The following is a 13,293-nucleotide window of genomic DNA, read 5'->3' on the forward strand; positions in this document are numbered from 1 at the left end:
ATGTGTCGCCACCTACTGGAGTAATGATGTAACCTGCAGAAAGAGTCACTGAAAAATCCTCACCAATAAAGCACAGGCAAGACCTGTTGACACCATCATATCATCAAATATTCAGCGAGAAAATTCGTTCTGATCTTTGCATGTGATTTGTCTGTTTAGATCAGTATAAAAATGGCTTTTGCAGGCATTTATTCAAATGAAAATGTTTATTGCTTTGCACCGCATAGGCCTTGTCTGTCTGTAATACACAAACATGGACAAGATGACTGATACATAGCCTACAGTTAAATGTGCAGCAGGACTAAATATCAGCACTTTAAGGCCTGCTGTTCGTTAATTTATGTAAACCTAATTTCTTTTATATTGCACTATTACAAATTATTAAAAGAGCCATTCAAACAAAAGATAGTGTGGCTTTAGTGTTCACATACACTGAGCCTGAGTTCTAGCATGATGCTTCAGTTTTTAAAGTGATAGCACCCAAAAATGAAAATTCTGTCATCATTAGCCATTGGAAGCTGTCATCGGTAGTCACTAGACTTCCACAGATTATTTTTTCCATGGATGTCAGTGGTTACTGTCAACAGTTTGCCAACATTCTTCAAAATATCTTCTTTTGTGTTTAACAACTGAGAGAAATTCATACAGGTTCATACATGGAACAGCTTGAGAGTGAATTTTCATTTTTTGGGTGAACTATCCCTTTAGCGGTGAAAGAGTGCATGGTAAGATGTAAGTAGCTAAACAGCAATATTTGACAACTGTTTTACAATATAAATGTTAACCGACCAACAGTAATATCTAGTGATGGAAACTACCGTACTTTTTTTTTTTTTTTGTCAAATTTTGCCATTTTGAAATGAAAATAAGCTGATTTATTTACTTGATTCATGTAATTCATAACTGAATGTGATGAGACAAGAAACATTTTGCCATTTTGCATTGTCAACACATTAGGCAAATTAATGAGAGTGAATGAGTGCATATTTCAAATTAAAAATATTTGCAAATAATTCAAACCGATTACAAAAATTAGTATTCTTATGTTTTTATTGTTCTTATTTTTAGTTTTAGTTTTTTCTGTATTTCGATAAATCCTTTAATTACCTTATTACTAAAAGACCCCCTGAAAAATACCTGTACAAATTAAAGAAAGTTATTATGAATGTATTGTAAGTATTGTTTACGTATTGAGAAGGTACACCCTGTTAATTTCTAAGTGGTTAAATTGATGGTATAAACTCATGCTTTGCTACAACACTTCTCAATCTCCCCTGCATAGCCTAGTATTTGTATTAGAGCTTTAATGTGGTCTTTTGCTTTGCTTGCTCAAGTCATGTTTGTTTTTATGAAACATAAAAAAAAATACATTTTTTTTTTTTTTTTTATGAAACAGTGGGAGTCTCTGCCGTTATAAAGCACCTCCTTACTGTTACTGGATCATTGTGCAATTGGTCCCATAGATTACAGCTCATCTCATTGGTCAACAAGCTCAGGATCAAACCACACACATACTCGCGCACCTTCGCACTCTTTCCTATACCGCTGCAGATGGAGGACGAGGCGCTTCGTGTTGGAACAAGACGATAGTTGCCCATTTCAAGTCGCTGGAATCTGTCAGAGCTGAACAGAATGAAGCGCGGACTGTAGTGTTTGCGTCAGGCGCGTAATTCTCCATATACAGAGTTGAGGACAGGCGCACTTGTCCGCTGTGGCTCGGACTCTATATGGAGAGATGTCGGAATGGCTTGCACCAGGAGAACCAAAACTTTGGTGTCTACGTGTGTGATACTAAGTGGCATGACCAACATAGTGTGTCTTTTGTACGTCGGATGGGTGACTAATTACATCGCTAATGTGTACATCAAAGTGCCGATGCCTGTCCCAGCCAAAAAGTTGGACGGCGACAGGAAAGGAGAAACTCTGCGGATTATAGAGCGTCTGGATCGGCTGGAGAATGTAGTTAATCAGCACATACAAGGTAAGACGAATGACTGTTTAATAACTGTGCGTACAAATGTGACGGCAGAAAGGACGTTTACTCTATAAAACTATGAGAAATAGAGCTGCAAACCATAAATTCAGCACAAATCGTGTGCCAAAAATGAGTTGTTATGCCACTTTCCACGAAAAGAGTACACAATGGACCATAAACGTCTCTGTTAACAAATGTTGAGTGGAAGGGGTGCTTAATAAACATTACAATTAGAATGAATTAGATGGCATTTATAAAATCAATCAAATTCACCACAATAGGGAACAAATTTGCAAATGTCGCCTAAATGAATCTGTTTTACAGCCTGGCTAGACAATTTTGGAACATATAATAAATAGCCTAAATAGTAAACAAAGTAATGGAAACCATATTTGATTTTTTTTTTCTTACAGTAACTTGGTTAACAGGGTTACATTTTCAGTGAATAAATAAATAAATAAATACAACTAACAATAAAAAAACAAACAAACAAACAAACAAAAAAACTGCTCCAATAAAAGGCTACAAGACCCGAGACAGGCCAAAGAGCCAAAAAAATAAAGTAAAAAAAAAATAAAAATAATAATAATAATAATTATGCTCACACCAATAAACACTATATGCTATCTTATATCCCTTTCATGAATTACTTTCCTATGAGGAAATGAAATACAGCTGAGAAACAGAAATTCAGCAAAAAAAAAATATTATGCAACTGATGATATTTTATTACTGATGCAGAGGCACAAATTGTTGCATTTATATAGAAAAAAATCTTTCATTGTAAGTGCAACTGAATTACCACCTTCACAATGACTTACCACAGTTACCTGCCAAATATATTGCAATTATTGCACTAAAAAACAAAAACAAACAAACAAACAAACAAACAAAAACACTATATATGACATATACTTAAATCAGTGTAAGAAGCTTTAAGAAGCATTGTCATTTTGTGCTGCATTTACTGTTTAATAACCATAGTTTTCATCAAAATACTGTAGTAACATTGTATTAGCAGGCACTGTCATTTCAAAAATAAATGACATACAATATTACAAATAATTATGACAAGTATGTTGTCATAAATAGGACAACATAGCGGGCTATACTATGTTTTGTTGTTGTGATGTTAACTATAGTAACGTTTTGGTAGACACCTTGGTTACCATGGTAAATTTTTGTCTGCACTGTGAACAGACTTGACCTGGGGTGAGGGAAACAGCAGTCCATTGTGGAGAGTATCTTCCACTCAGGTTCTAAACAGAAAAATCTAGAGTTTCATCATCATGACCTGAATACCAATGGTACATTTGTCCTGTCCTTTTCAAATCAGGTTGATTGCACCTTTCCTTATTGTTAATGACACTTTTATGCAGGTGTGACCTCCAATTTGTGATCTGGCAGATTCACAAAGACCATTGATGATTGCGAACTCCTCTTCTTCCCTCTTTGGAGACTCTTGTTTAATGAACTTGGCACTGGCTGAACATTAATTATGAAAAGTGGCTGATTGCTTCTATCTGTACAGGTAGTTTAGATCTTTCAGCACTACTTTAGCACACATTTCTGGGGTTTCCATCATCATTTATGCATTTGTTTATTTGATACACTTTTAAAAATTAAAAGTTCTTAATCCATGAGAGAGCTTTTAATCCCCAAAGAACCTTTCCATTGCACAAAAGGTTCTTTATAGTGGGAAAAGGGTCCTTTAGATTGTTTAAATATTCTTTGCACTAAGAAAAAAAAACACATTTTTTTTTTTTTTTTTAACAGAATGGTTTTTTGGGGAACCTAAAATGCTTCTTCTATGGCATCACTGTCAAATTCCCCTTTTGGAACCTTTATGTTAAATTAACATTTGGTTGATTGTGAATATATTGAGTGATCTTTATAATATTTATTCAAAAAGTGCATGATGGATTCTACATCTTATAATTAGTACAGGCTACCCCACCCTCTCCGAAATGCATTTGCCAAACAGTATGCAACAATGAAGTGTTTGTAGTTTCTCACTGTTGCGCAAGCTTTATTCCAGGTTCGTTTTCAGCTTCTTCAGAAAGCACTAATTTGTTGCAGAGCTGAAAACACAAGCAATTTGCTGTTCTCTTTCTGGTTTATTAACCTACAATAGCATGCACGGCATGATTTGCCTGCTTCGCTGAATACAAATTTTGCATTGCTCAAGAAAGTCTTTAATGTAATTTCATTAATGGCCTCCTTTGGTGATTTGTTATAAAAGACACTTGATTGTTAGCGAGATGATTTTATCATAGTTACTAACTGGATGTATGTTGATATGGGTTGCAGACAGCCAGTGTAGTGCTCAAACCAAATCAAGGGTGCAAACAAACCTCACTGAGCTGAGAGGCAGCTACAGATGATTACTTGAGCAAACATTCCCGAGCTGCAGCCGCAGACACGTTGTGCTGTTTGGCAACGGCTGTGGGCTTCACGAATGGACTTGGAGAGTGCATTAGGGAGCATTTTTTAGTTACAATACATGCATTTTTTTATTGCATGGAAGGGATTGTTAAGGTTTATCTGAGATACTGTGATCTTTGTAGTTGAAATATTGTGGGTTCAGTACAATTTAATCTCAACTGACAGCATTTGCAATGTTGATTATCTCGAAAATCATTTGGATCTCTACTTAAAAAGTAATAATGAGAACGGAACACCTAAAACCGAAAATGACTTTAAAAATGGCCAGAACAACTTATATTTTAACAGAATAATTCATGTAAGTGCTTTTATTAAATAGTAAGCCTTACATTTCTGCTTTTAAATCAATTGGCCCCATTGACTTACATTGTAAGTGCCTCGATGTGACCATGATTTTTTTTTTTTTAAATAAAAAAAAAAACAAAGAAGTCATTTTTGTGAGATTCAACATTATGCCACAGTTCTTTTGATTGAGCTTAACTTTTATTGAATTCAGAATATTACTTTAAAGGAAAAGTTCACCCAAACATGAAAAATTGCTGAAAATTTATGCTACTTCAAATGTATATGAGGAAATGTTTAGCATTATGACAACTGCTCATCAATGAATCCTCTGCAGTGAATGGGTGCCGTCAGAATGAGAGTTCAAACAGCTGATAAAAACATCACAATAATCCACAGTAATCAACACCACTCCAGTCCATCAATTAATGTATTGCGAAGTAAAAAGCTGTGTTTTCATAAGATACAAATCTTTCATTAAGGCATTTTAACTTTAAAGCATTGCTTCTGGCCAAAATACCAGTCCATAATCTATAATAATGCTTCTCCAGTGGAAAAAGTCCCATCCCTGTTGTCTACAGACATCTGTTTAGAACTGTTTTTGACTGCTTTTGCTTATAAATAGTGCTTGATCTGAGCATATTTCTCTCCTGATTCAGATGAACTGTCTTTTTCACTGGAGAAAGCAATATTATGCACAGAAGACTTGTATTTTAGCCAAAAGCAACAGTTTCAAATGAAAAACGTCCTAATGATGGATGTTTTTTTTTTTTTTACAAACATGTAGCTTTTCACTTCACAAGACACTAATTGATAGACAGGAGTGGTGTGGATTACTTGTGGATTATTGTAATGTTTTTATCATCTGTTTGGACTCTCATTCTGACGGCACCCATTCACTGCAGAGGATTCATTGGTGAGCAAGTGATGCAGTGTTAAATTTCTCTAAACCTGTTCTGATGAAGAAACAAACTCATATACATCTTGACTGACCCGAGGGCAAGTAAATTTTTCAGGATGCAGGATGCAGGATGACTGTAGTACACTTTTAAGCGGTAAATCTGTATCTTATGATACAGTACTGACCACAGTGTTGTTCTAAACTTCATCATGGCAGACTTTACACTGCCTCTCTCTCTGTAGCATACAAGTGTTTTCCAGAATGAATGATTTATGTGGAAGAGGTACATGCCAGCTGTGGCTCTACCACCTGGTACAAACAGCCTGGAGGATGGCCTGCCTGATCTCCCTGTCATCCTCAACTTGATGAAAATGCAGCATGCTTCAGCACAGCAGCTCTTTAGCGCTGTAGTGGATTTTCTGCTGAAAGCCAAAGAGAAAGAACAACAGAATCACTTAGTCCCTCTTTCAATTGTGTAGTTACATTGTGTAGAGGAGCGAAGTGGAGCAAACAGATTCTCAGCTCATAACATTCTGTTTATCTGCTCTCATACCATTTGCATTTAGCTTTTATGCAAAGCAATGCACTGTGTGCAAAAACAAATCAAGAAAATAGCATTTCATGGGAGCTCAAGGATAAAATTCTGCGGCAGATGAAGCAGGAATACAAACTTCTGTTGTGGAATAGGAATTGACATTTTTTAGATCCCACTATTGATTATGACAAACACTGTTTTCTTTGAAGTAGAACTGAAAAGGATCTGTTTTCTAACTTTAACGTTGAAATCAATATGAAATTCCACAATGTGACATGTTTTGTGAAAATAATTGAGGAAAAATGCAGAGCAAGACATGGATTTTATAGATTGGGAATTGATTTTATTGTGTATCTCTAGCTCACAGGTGGTTGTTATGTAGTAAATAATAATGATAATAATAACAATAAACAAACATTAACTCTTTAAATAATACAATCATATTTTGGACTTAACTACAGTAGTTAATTGATGTGCTACCACATTAATTGCATTTTTTGGGGGTCGCTAAACAAAACGTCATAGATTAAACATTTCCAGCTTTTGTTTTATATTTTTAGAATTTACGTCAGCATATTTTGTTAACAACACCAGCACCAGCACCAAGAAAAAATCCTAGTCAAATTGTTCTGCAGGTTTGTTGGCTAGCTTGATGAATTCTCACCATTGTTTATTCATTGTTTCATGTTTCCGGTTCATCTGCACTGAATTCAAGTGCATGCACACAATGGAGAGAATGTGTCTAGCTAGTCTAGATATTATTTATGATATTACCACCTGTCTCTTTAAAAAATGTCTACATCAATTAGCAGTAGTTATGGAATTTAATATATGATTTGTTTGGTTATCAGAAACACCTTTTTGAAATAACATATTTTTTGAAACTTGAGAGGAACCGAGATGAATAAACTGAACAAACTGAAACTCTTACAGTTTGCTCATTAAAAAAATGCCTCGTTGCAACAGACACAAGTGCCAGCAGAAAAGCTGCAGGTCTCGTTGGAACTTATTTGAGAAGTTGAGATGTCATGGTAATGACAAGCAGCCTAGTGCCATTTTTTGTCTGCCTTTATTCAAATTTGACATATGAATATTTATGCAGCCAATATTATTATTCAGGTTAATGTAAAAGTGTGTTATAGAAATCTGCAGATACTTGGAAATTTAAATTTTTTCTCTGATGCTTATTAGGTGTATTTTAAAGAATGGTCTACTTATGAACATTACCTAACTGCTGTGTAGGAATGTATGTTATGGAATGGTTTGATGGCAGCGTGATCTGAGAAGAGTCAAACGGATGACACTGTCTCCGAGGACTGCGTTTGCTTCTTTGAGGAGCTGTGATTTCTCATTTCCTCTCATCCTCCGCTCCCTATGAGTCTCCTCTAATAAGCAGCGGGTTGGGGTTAATTACCTCAACAGAAAGGCATGGAAATGCTGCCGAGATGTTGTACTTGGCACCCCTCGGAAGAGACTCGAACTTTTTCAAGTTGCCCTCAACTGCCCTTTTGACTGACAGATGGCTGTGTGAGTGAGGAGCCTCTGCAGGGCTGATTTATGGCCGTGCTGGAGGGTTTATCCTGTGATAATCACAATGAGCTCTGTTAAACAAAGACACGGAAAAGCCTCTGATCCAGAAAGACAGGCTATTAATCAGTACAGCTCACACACCACACGTAGGTGCTTGAATTTATAGTGCTTTAACTCGCTTGGCATTTAAAAAAAAAAAAAAAAATAGTAAATTAGGTAGTAACTGGGTTTTATACTGTGGTTTCTCAGTGTGTTTTGTATCAGTCGATGTAACTTAGCATGATGAAGCACCACAGTCTTATTCAATCTAATAAGGTGTCGCTGTCCCTCCTGGAAGCCCTGATCTGGGAGCCCCCTGGTCACTGTGCATTGTTGGATTGGTGGACTCAGCAGGCATTTGTGCTCTATCTCGTGCTATTTGACAACATTTCTTTGGCCCTACATGGTTCCCCCTTGGACGCATGTCCAAATGCCCATATGGTAAATCTGGCCTTGTCAAATGAATCTGTGTCAGATTCAAAATATTCGAAATCTCAATTTCTTCTGAAATAACCCCAAGAAGCATTAGATTTTTTTTAAATGGATGCTTATTGGTCTTAATTGTGCTGCTTATTTCCCGTATTATAATATGTGTATTACATTTTTTTGTCATGTAATGCTGACTGAAAGTTAATCTTTAAAAATACAAATAATTTAATAACACTCTTTACTCTTTAGTAAATCATCACATTATAATTGGCCAGAAATAATATGAGCGCATTACTAATTAATAAAACCTTAAGGCAAAACCATTGTTTTTTCATTCACTGGTCAATTGAGAGATTTTAGGCTATTTTGCTTTCATAACTTGATTCATTTTTAGACTATTGGAAAGAAGAAAAAAAAAACATATTTTTTTACGTACATATTTTTAAAGGCTTTTTTCTCAAAATTAGATTTTTGAGTCAGAAATCTCCACTTCAGTAGCATTTATACATGCACCATACTTTACACTTTCTTTCTATTTCTATCTATATTCTGAAGGTTTTTAACAGAGGGGTTTGAAATTATATGTATTTTATATTTTATTCCTAAAAAACATGGAACAATGCATTTTTTTCTGGCTGTTGACAGTATTTTCTGATTATGCAATGATAAAAAGAGATCCAGAATCCCCTCTGTAAAAACCTATAACTTTAATATGTCAGAATTTGAACTTGGCTTTGAACTTTTTTTTTTTTTTCTGTTCTCGGATTTATGCAAATTAGTGCATATTTAATTAGATAGTGCCTCATTTGCATATTTAAACAACATTTCAGAAAACGTGTAGCACTAAACAATTACTTTAATTTACTGTGATTAATCAGCTGGGGAAAGTGTGCTGCTATGTATTAGTAAAAATTTTACCCTATTCAGCTGGTCTGTTTTGCCCTAATTACTTTTATAGACTATAAATTGACTTGTATAAACTGTAAACTTGTTAAAATGATATATTTACTTTGCATTGTTTGTTTGAAAATTGTAATAAAATTTATGAATGATAAAGAAAAACAACAATAGCCAGTGTACTGTACATCTAATATAATCAGAAGCCACTCTTGAGAGCAATTGTGCGTTAGAGTGACACATTAAGACTTCATGAATGGAATTGCTTGCTTCATTTCCTCTGCAAGTGCTCATTGCCTTGAACTTTGCAGCAAAAATCAAACCAACCATTTTATCCAGCTGATCTGTTACCCTTTTAAAACAGGTCATTCAGGGGTATAAGCCTTAAATGGGTTTTTCCATCTGTAGTCATAACTACAGCAGTAATGCTGTTCGGTTTTGATTGTATTGTGCAAGACAAATGCTTTTAGCCTGCCTGCTTGTCTTCTTGATTGAGTTCTATAAAAACACAATACAGTATATTCCTTCTCTTCATTCTAAGTGCACACTCATGCGCAATGAAGGTTATGCTACAGTCAAAAGCTTTCATGCTGAGATGATTTGAATAGGTTCGAATTAAAGCAGCGCAATGCAAATACCTACTTGTTTTGTGCCGTGCATGTGATTTTCTTGGAATAAACAATTTGACCTAACTACACAAAATAGGACGGGGTAAACATACCTTGATGTAAACAAAATAAAAATTTGCATTAATTATAGCGCTCTAAAGCGATTGGATTTGCATGTCTGTTCAACCCAGATTTAACACGGTCGTGTGGACTAAAAAAATCCAGTTCATTAAATATTTATCCATGTGCAAAGACGGTATGCTTGGAAAGCTTAAAGAGAGTCAAAACATGGTATCACCGAAGTCAACCTTATTTTGCAATGTCGACTGAATCTCTAATAGAGAAAGCAACCTGCTGATATCAGGGTCCGCCACACTGCGCAAAAATGCACAAGTGCAAATTTTCTTATTTAGGAATTTGTATCTGAACTCCCAAAGGGCAGGAGGAACAGTTGGCACGCTGGTGCAAATTGAGGTCATGTTTCACTATATAGCACAGTCACCGCCTGCCTTTGAGATTGCTTTGAGGAAACACATCATAACTATAAATATTTTGCTTGTCATGGCACTGGAACAAACGACAAAAGTTGGTTTTATCAGAATCAAGCAGGCATTTTTTGGGTTCACTTATCCACTTAAAAGGAAGGTCACTGCAGATCGATAAAGAGTTGTTATGAGTGAGGGCTGCACTCTAAATAATGTTTATTGAATTTAAGCAGGGGATAAAATGGGATAAAATGAAAAAAAGAAAAGAAAAGAAAAAGAAAGTTTCAGCTATCAGCCTTTTTCAGTGTAAAAACAAAAGGATACATAAAATAGTTAAAAAATGACAGTAAATTTTTTTTACTGTAAAGCTGTTTTTGAGCTTCCTATTCATCATAGAATCCTAAAAAAATGTAGCAAGGTTTCCATAAAAATATTAGGTTTTTAACATTCAGAATAATAAGAACTATTATTAATAAATGAGCACCAATAATAAATAACAATCAGTAGTTATGTAGTAGTTAAATAACTAATCATATTAGAATTATTTCTGAAGCATCATGTGACACTAAGACTGGAGTAATGATGCTGAAAATTCATTGAAAATAACAGGAATAAATTCCATTTTAAATATATTGAAATAGAAAACAGTAATTATTATTGGAATAATATTTCAGAATATTTAATAAAATAAATGTAGCCTTGGTGTTTTTTTTATATTCTTATAAAACATAAAAAAATGTCATCAGATTCACCTGCGGCAGGCTAGTTAATAGGTTATTTTTTGTTGTTAATAATAATAATAATAATAATAATAAATGTTATATTTGACTGAAAACGTTTTTATATAATGCTGTTGTTGCTGTTTTATAAAATCTAGCAGCTGTGCGTAATCGTGACTCTGCCAGGCTTAGGGGTGTTGTTAGGCATGACGCACAGCGCCTAAAACCACCTTAACCTAGAAAAATGATGGTAAACGGCTTATTTCTTTATTATTTTAGCATGTAAAGACCTGTATTAATTTCCAGTTATATTATATACCTTTGTATCATTTTGTTTTTAATACATTTTAGTCCTAAATTAGTCTTCTGGGATTGCCAAAACAAGCAAAAGGAGATTAGCAGGGAACATGTTTTCCGTTTCTTATTTTAGCAAGAAAGAATAAGAGGAGAGGAGCGGCAGATGATGCCTGTGATTCAGACAGCCACAGACTCGCTTTCTGTCCTCGCCACTCTTGAATTTGTGATTCTAATTAGAAGCAATGGGATGTAATTAGTCATTAATTAAGACAGAGCCAAGCGGAGCGCAGTATCTCTGAGTAAGCACAGCAAAAGGAAGTCAGTCACTCTCTGAACTTAAGAGACATACGCTTGGAATGAGCTCACTGTCTTTTCCACGGGCTCATGCGGCGCTATTCACCGCTGTGCAGCTGGAAGGGAAGAAATGCACTTGATACAGATATGCTTGATTATCAGCTTGTCTCATCTTTTTATTTTTAGCTAGGGATTTATAGATGATAACTGATTACCACTGATCTGTATGCCACCCAAATGCATTTTTATCGTCTGTGCTCTAAGCTTTATTGTCACATTGCTAAAATAATACTGATGAATGCAGCTGAGGGAGTCATCTTTATTCTATCTATCTATCTATCTATCTATCTATCTATCTATCTATCTATCTATCTATCTATCTATCTATCTATCTATCTATCTATCTATCTATCTATCTATCTATCTATCTATCTATCTATCTATCTATCTATCTATCTATCTATCTATGTCTGTTTGTTCTACCAGTGCTCTAGCAATCTATTTATTGTTCTATCATTCTATCTGCCTATATGTCTTTATTTATCATTCTGTTTATTGTTCTATTTATCTCTCATTCTGTTTGTGTTTTAAAGACTCCCTGTATCGAAAATCAAGTTTTAAACCGCAGGGCATTGCTTTTCATTTCTGGTCAAAGGTTTCTATTTACAACATATTTTTGCCGTGTTGAGTAATGTAGCCAATCACAAACATATCTGTTGATTTCATGAACACAGTGGCCAATCAAATGAGTTAAAGTTAGTCAGAATCCACTCACCGCTCATATCGCCAGAGTTTTGTTCAGTGCTGAGTTCAGTAACACTTTAGTAGGGACCAATTTTCACCAATAACTAGTTGCTTATTAACGTGCCTGTTATTAACATATTAGCTGTTTATTAGTACTTATAAAGCACGTATTCTGCATGACCATATTTTACATGCCTAATCCTACACGACACCTAAACTTAACAACTATCTTACTAACTATTAATAAGTAGCAAATTAGTAGTTTATTGAGGCAAAAGTTGTAGTTAATGGTTTGTTAATAGCGATAATTGGAACTTAAAATAAAGTGTGACCCTGAGTTCTGCACCTCTCAGTGTAACAAACATGGTGTGGACACGATTTTAAGTAAGGGAATAATTGTGCAGTGTAGATTTTCATTGATTATAATGGAATGAGATCATGATGAACCTAGATGAGTGACAGATTTTCAGTGATTATAAGGGGAGCGTGCTTTGTATGCTTTCTAGGCTATAATCCATTCAGAATTTGAATACATTCACTCATGGATTCATTCTTGCTACTGCAATGAATAAAATTAATCCAAGATTGTCACTGCCATTGTGTAGCATTTACTACAGCATTTACTTCTGCTAACTGAGTGAAAGTGGAGGAGGTTTGAGCTGGTGTGATTGAGTAGAGGCGGGGACTAATTTGCATATTCATAGATCTGCAAATACTGAATGAGGTAAGGGTGTAGAATTAGATTTAAGCCATTTTAAGTCAGAAAGAAATTATTTTCATGGGAAAAAGTTTAAATATGTCATTTGATTATCAAAGATGAGTTTTAAGGGATAAAAGTATTGACTGCAGGTGGACAGTAAATAGGTTTTCCTGCCTACTGTTTGAAATAGCCTTCGTGGCTACATGGTTATGATGCCTAAAATGTAACCTAGATAGGTTTGGAACAGAGCCATGGCCAGAATTGTATTTTCTGCAAACGGTGCTGCTGTGCCATTCACTGCCCTTAGCTTTCTCAGCGTATTATAGAAAAGAGCTTGTTTAAATCTCAACCCCTATTCAACACATATCTGACCTGTGTCAGTCAAGGAGGCTTAGGGGAACTGACGGGTCACT

At 35.1% G+C, this 13,293-nt stretch overlaps 1 protein-coding gene across 1 annotated transcript in view; it reads left to right on the forward strand.

Annotated features, from left to right (window-relative positions):
- The first annotated feature begins 1,507 nt into the window (after nt 1-1,507).
- galnt18b (UDP-N-acetyl-alpha-D-galactosamine:polypeptide N-acetylgalactosaminyltransferase 18b) overlaps nt 1,508-13,293 on the forward strand; it is a 125,923-nt gene continuing 114,137 nt past the window's right edge. Inside the window, exon 1 of the mRNA XM_058781538.1 lies at nt 1,508-1,981. Within this exon, the coding sequence (XP_058637521.1) occupies nt 1,744-1,981 (238 nt within the window). The 5' untranslated portion in view covers nt 1,508-1,743. The remainder of the gene's footprint in view (nt 1,982-13,293) is intronic.

This window comes from Onychostoma macrolepis, chromosome 07 (genome assembly GCF_012432095.1).
Source record: "Onychostoma macrolepis isolate SWU-2019 chromosome 07, ASM1243209v1, whole genome shotgun sequence".
In the NCBI taxonomy this organism is placed as follows: Eukaryota; Metazoa; Chordata; class Actinopteri; order Cypriniformes; family Cyprinidae; genus Onychostoma; species Onychostoma macrolepis.